At 32.4% G+C, this 6,132-nt stretch overlaps 1 protein-coding gene across 2 annotated transcripts; it reads left to right on the top strand.

Moving 5' to 3' along the window:
* The first annotated feature begins 305 nt into the window (after positions 1-305).
* Positions 306-4,884, top strand: LOC112697849 (phosphatidate phosphatase PAH1-like). 2 transcript variants are annotated; one of them, XM_025751207.3, is made up of 12 exons: positions 306-442; positions 911-1,620; positions 1,707-1,955; positions 2,065-2,138; positions 2,253-2,337; positions 2,567-2,653; positions 2,730-2,802; positions 2,892-2,935; positions 3,030-3,158; positions 3,512-3,607; positions 3,894-4,000; positions 4,459-4,884. In XM_025751207.3, the coding sequence occupies exons 2-11, from the start codon at positions 940-942 to the stop codon at positions 3,939-3,941; spliced, it is 1,566 nt and encodes a 521-aa protein (XP_025606992.1). In that variant the 5' UTR covers positions 306-442; positions 911-939; the 3' UTR covers positions 3,942-4,000; positions 4,459-4,884. The 2 variants fall into 2 exon arrangements, with proteins under 2 accessions (XP_025606992.1, XP_025606993.1); XM_025751208.3 differs by lacking the exon at positions 306-442 and adding an exon at positions 516-741.
* Positions 4,885-6,132: the final 1,248 nt, after the last annotated feature.

The raw sequence follows: 6,132 nt of genomic DNA, 5'->3' as shown, positions 1-6,132 counted from the left end.
TTTATACAAACAATAAAGTACGTATTATTATATAAGTGAAATATTATTTTAGCTAAATTTTAATCTAAATAAATGAATAAAAAATAAAGCAACAAATTCTAAAATCAAATTTGGCAAAAATAAAGTAAAATGACAACCTAAGCTGAGTTTAGTTGGTTGACCGAAGGAATAAAAATTGAAAATCAAATTAAGTAAAAAAAGACAGAAGACGAGAATGTGAATGTGATGTTGTTGGAGTTGGACCCTCCATTGAATTGAATTATGACAAGTCTTTTACTAAACTAAACTAAATGGTTTCTATGGTTAAGGAAGGAAAAGCCGCAATATTTTCTTTACCGTAGCTGCATGGGTCCCACCACCATCAAACTCCATCTCTCTCTCAAACTGCCATGTTTTTTGGTTTTCCGCTTTCACCTTCTATTCTCCGACCCCAACACCCACTGTAATTTTTTCAATCTTTTTTTCTTAATCATTATTTTTATTATTATTCATTTGTGGAATCTGATTAAAGCTATAGGGATATTAGGAATATTCTTATTATGCATTTCATGTTCCTGTAAAATGTTGCGGTTGGCACATTGGAATCATTCAAATAGAATATTCTTTCATAGTATTGGCGCTTCCTTCTTTTAAGTCATGGGTTGTTGGATTTGATGTTTGAATAATTAATGATGTTTCTCTGTCCAATTTAAGAACTGGGTATTTCTGTGTTTTGGGAAATATATTTGATTTCAACTAAAGGTTGGTTTTTGATGTATCAAGTTGCAATTTTTAAGGAAACTAGACATACCCTTTTGGCTTTTTTGTGTTTTCTATTGTTGTAATGTTGAGGTTGGTTTGAATTTTGATGCATTCATTTGTGTCTCATTGGAATGATTTTGTTGTTTGAATTTGGATGAATTCATTTTAGGATTGGAGTAACTGCCTTTGGTGGGTGAAATGCAAGCTGTGGAGAGGCTAGGGAGCTTCATCACCCGCGGAGTCTCGACTGTTTCAATGCCGTTCATCCCTTATGGTGGTGCTGTGGACATTGTTGTAGTTCAACAAAAAGATGGCAGCTTCAAGTCCTCTCCTTGGTTCGTTCGATTCGGGAAACTTCACAGGGTTCTCAAGGCTGATGAGAAGAAGGTTAGCATCAGTGTCAATGGATCCGAAGCCGGTTTCCACATGCACATGAACCATAAAGGGGAAGCCTTCTTTTTGAGGGATACACATTGTGAACAACAAGGGGATGAAGATTCTGGATCTAGCGAATCATCCTCGTCCGGCGAAGATGCTGATGTTGTCCTACCATGGGGCAGGAAGAGGAATTTCAAGTCAAAAAGTTGCAAGTTTGATCCGGATGGATCATTTGTAGCTGATATGAATGCCTTAAACAATGATAAGATTGTGGACAGGACTAATTCTCGCGGATCCCGGCTATTTAGGCTTGTGTTGGGGCAAAGGTCCTTCAATGGGGAAGTTGATGAAGATGCAGAAGACTTATTGGAACGTGCTGAGATTGCAGCCAACCTTTTGGACCTCAAGTGGTCTACAAATCTGAAATTCGACCAGCTACCTCGTCGAGAAAGAAAGAACACTAGGGGTGGTACCTTGGAGAATGGTTTACATTCATCTAAGGTAAACCTCCTCTTTGGTTCTACTCATAAAAATATATGTGCATAGATTGATTTGGTTGAAAGTCTTGCATTGATGTTCTTCTTTAGGTTGATGATTTGCATGCTCAGCAAAGGGATTGTTCTCATAGTGTCCTTGATATGTTTGATGTTGCGGACTTTGAAAAGCTACCTAAATTTCAAAAATCTCGCACCATTAGTGTATATCGGCCACATCGAAAAGCCAACAAGGTTAGGGCAGATACCCCAACATCTGAACAGCTAGCATCCTTGAATCTCCAGGAAGGAAGGAACTTGGTAACCTTTCGTTATTCGACAGCTATGTTGGGGACACAGAAGGTCTGTGAATGCGAATTTCCTTCTCCTTTATGTTTGTTTCTTTAATTGAAATCTCTATTTTATTATTCTTTCTTGTATGTTAATTTATGTTTCTGCCATTGATTATCAGATTGATGCTCGGATATATTTGTGGAAATGGAACACCCGAATAGTGATATCGGACGTGGATGGAACAATTACAAGGTGAAGATAGATATCTTGTTGAACAAGAAAGCTTTTATTTAATACATAATAAACTCAAGATTCAGATTATGGTGTGACAATGTAAACTTCTTTATCTTGTTTCATGTCTTGCAGGTCTGATGTTCTAGGTCAGGTCATGCCTTTAGTCGGAATCGATTGGTCACAAACCGGTGTTGCACATTTATTCTCTGCTATCCAGGTTGGTTCCTCTGTTTCATGTTTTAATTGTTTTTGAGAGTGAAACATGTGAAAACATTTTGTTGTGATATAACTGACTTTACTGATCATATATGCAACTTGATGGCTTCTATTTAATGGTTCCAATGATTATTTAGTTTAATTTTGTAGAGAGCATTATGATCAAAACTCTCCTTTAGATTGTGACAACAGTCTTATGATTTTTTTTCTGTCTATATCACACGTCGCAGGATAATGGATACCAACTACTTTTTCTTAGTGCTCGTGCAATTTCTCAAGCCTGTCACACCAGACGATTCCTATTCAACCTTAAACAGGTGATGAATAAATTAAAAAGCATGTTTAAGACCTAAAGAAGTAAAGAGAACAAATTTACATATTGTTATAATGCAGGATGGGAAAGTATTACCGGATGGTCCGGTCGTCATTTCCCCGGACGGACTTTTTCCTGCTCTGTATCGAGAAGGTCACTAGTCTACACTTCTCTCTCAAGTACCATGTATGTTCTTGCCATATGAACTATGAAACCTTATCTTCTTTACATCCTATTTTCAGTTATCCGGAGAGCTCCTCATGAATTCAAAATCGCATGCTTAGAGGTCGGCTTCTAGCTGTCGGTTATGATGACAATAGACATTATTCTTTAATAGTTTCTGCATGGTGTTGATTTAATTTGAATTCTGAGGCATGCAGGAAATAAGGGCACTTTTCCCTCCTGATTGCAATCCATTCTATGCTGGTTTCGGAAATAGGGATACTGATGAACTCAGCTACCTTAAGGTTGGAATCCCTAAAGGAAAAATCTTCATAATCAATCCCAGGGTAACTCTTCTTATTATTCTAAAATAGATAATGGAACCTTTATAGTTTATAAAATTTTCAAATTAGTTGACTTTTCCTAAGTTATAAGGACTTGGTTGAAAATTTTGATAAATTGTTATAATATAATATGGATTTGTTCAATTTCATGATTGCATTGTTTAGTAACTATATCCTTAAAACTATGTATGAGGTTTCAATTACAAACTTCAAAACTATTAGAACCAATCTGGTAAAAGAAACTCAACAAGTTTATAGGGACTAACACATTTATTTGATCATAAAGAAATGCTAAAATTTCTTGAAATGTTTTAGGCTTGACAAACTTCCATTGTTATCTACGTCTGTGTTTTCAGGGAGAGATTGCTGTAAATTGTTTCGACGCGCAATCATATCCTTCTCTTCATGCCGTTGTAGATGGAATATTCCCCCCGACAGACTCGTCTGAGCAGGTTTACTTATGAAAAAAGAAACTTTTATGTGTGCGCGCTCGTGTGAATTTTATGCTTTTCCTTTGATCACAATATCAAATACTTAACAAGTGTTTTGATGGGGTTGGATCATTTTACATTTGTACTGATATGTGTGTGGCCCTTCTCCGAATTCGGCTTTAAGGCAGGATGCTTGTGCAATGGGCTGCCCTTTTGATATGTATATCTGATTATTGGTTAATACAAGTATTTGTTGGGTAACTTATTTCTTGGGCTTGTTCTTGTTCTTGCCTAAACTTGGTTGTAGGAGGATTTCAATTCATGGAACTGTTTGCGGTTGCCCTCGGTGTCATAAATATTAGCAGAATTAAATCTCTGTCTAGTTGTGGCTGTGCTGCTTCAGGAATTGTACAGGTAAGTACGGTTTTCGGCTTGAAATAATCAGTTTTACTCTGTGATTATATTTATTGGACTCCTCAACTTCTTAGCTATTGACAAGAATTCAAAAGCTACTCATTGCAAAGTATTTGAACTTGTTATTGTTTGTGTGTGGTGTGATGTGATTATGTGACTAATTTGGAAAACATGGTGTTTGGATGATTATGTATATTTTGTCCCCATAATTCGTTATCTTAGATTGCGTACTAATTAAATTTAACTGTTGAGGATTTCTGGATCCGTCACTGATCACATAATAAGGTCATGTGAAATTTTAACACGAGCGCATTGGATCCATCTCCGGGTTTGGATTACTATAGGACATTGAATTTCCTAATGTCTTAGAGATATTTGAAAACCTATAGCTATGTTGGTGTATTTTAGTAGTTGTTTAAGCACATTTTGATTAAAATAGAAAATTGTAATGAATGCAGGTGAATCTGTAGCTATGGCCAATGACCACAGCATTGTAAAGATATATGGATTGATTTGTTGGCACTTATCACCACTCCATGGATGGAAGATTTGTGAAGAAGAGAGGAGGAAGTGTCTTCTAACCAATAAGTTCTTCTAACCAATGTCACTATCAAGCACAGCATATAGTATTAGAAGGGGGGAAACAATAGTGAGAAGAGAGGAGGAAGTGTCTTTTGTTTCTTCTATATTGTACTATGCTCCACTTAATTGTGTTGAGCTATTTTTTTTGACAAAAAAAAAAGAGAGAGAAAATCAGAGGAAGTGTTTTAACACCTGTTTTTTAATTTGTGTGTGATTTTTTGACATAATTTTTTTTCTTTTTTGTTATGTAAATCAACATTTATATGTATCATTTATGAAAGTGCAGGCTGTATTTTTGGCAACTTGCCTGTATCTTGCTTCAAATTTAACTTTATGTTCCAAATACCCCAAAAAAAAAAATTTGTATTCTGCCATAGATATTAAAATTAAGCGTGTTTATTTTGACTACTCTAAAATTTAACTTAAGAAGTAACGGTTACATTATATTTATAAATAGAGTAAACTATTGTTTTTTATTCTCAAAATTTGGAGTAAGTTCTAAAGTTGTTCATGACATTTAAATTGTTATATTAAAGTCTAAAACGTTTCAAAATTATCTCAATGTTATTTTTTTGTTAGTGATCTGTTAACAAAGTTAATGTTGGTACAAAATTTAGATGATTTTAAAACATTAAGATTTTAAATAGGATGAAAACATTGGGATAAAAACGATACATTACTTTTAGAAGAATTATCAAATCAAATAAAATGATAGTAAATCATCTTAAGATTTTTACTTATACTTATAGAATGGCTTGTAGATAAATTTTTGAAAAAGAAAAAAGCATGATACATACACAATAAAGTATAAATTATATATTTTGTCTCTATAAATTTTATTTTATTTAATTAAGTTTTAAATAAATTTTATTTTTTTCTTTCAATAATTTCAATTTTTTATGATAGATAATTATTCATTTTATTTTTTTAATTTTGATCTTAATCAAAAACAAATTTATTGAAAGTAATGTGGTTAAGAGTAAAATTAAAATAATAAATTTATTTAGAAAAAAGTAATGTGATTAAGAGTAATTTATTAGATGTGATTAAAAAAATAATTAAATAACTACCTATAGTAAAAAATTAATATTATTAAAAATTAAAATTAAAATTTATTTCAAATTAAAAGTAAAGGTTTATTTAACATTAAATAAGTTTTGTACATTAGAGATAAAAGGTATAATTTATACTTTATTGATATATATCATGCTTTTTTTTTTCTTTTTCTAAAAATTTATTTACTAGTCATTCTACAAGTATTTCATAATGAGTAAAAATCTTAGATTCATAATGCAATTTATCCCGTTAAAAATTTACTTTTAATTTACTTAATTTAGTAATTTTTCTAAGAGTAATGTATTATTTTTGTTCCTAATATTTTTATCTTATTTAAATCTCTAACATTTTAAAATCGTATTAATTTTGTCCCACCATTAACTCTGTTAACAAATTATTAACGGTAGGATAACATTAAAAAAATTTTAAAACGTTAAAAATTTAAATAGGACGATTTAAATGTTATGAACAACTTTAAAATTTATCGAAACTTT

Source organism: Arachis hypogaea, chromosome 16 (genome assembly GCF_003086295.3).
Source record: "Arachis hypogaea cultivar Tifrunner chromosome 16, arahy.Tifrunner.gnm2.J5K5, whole genome shotgun sequence".
In the NCBI taxonomy this organism is placed as follows: domain Eukaryota; kingdom Viridiplantae; phylum Streptophyta; class Magnoliopsida; order Fabales; family Fabaceae; genus Arachis; species Arachis hypogaea.
The sequence above is the reverse complement of the archived record's forward strand: the minus strand, read 5'-3'. Positions and strand labels throughout refer to the sequence as shown.

What these genes read in the sequence shown, in the direction of transcription:
- LOC112697849 (XM_025751207.3), top strand. Translation starts at nt 940, where the DNA reads ATGCAAGCTGTGGAGAGGCTAGGGAGCTTCATCACCCGCGGAGTCTCG. An exon ending in TCCTGCTCTGTATCGAGAAG is followed by an intron (nt 2,803 to 2,891) that starts GTCACTAGTCTA and finishes TCCTATTTTCAG; the next exon opens with TTATCCGGAGAGCTCCTCAT. An exon ending in TCAAAATCGCATGCTTAGAG is followed by an intron (nt 2,936 to 3,029) that starts GTCGGCTTCTAG and finishes TGAGGCATGCAG; the next exon opens with GAAATAAGGGCACTTTTCCC.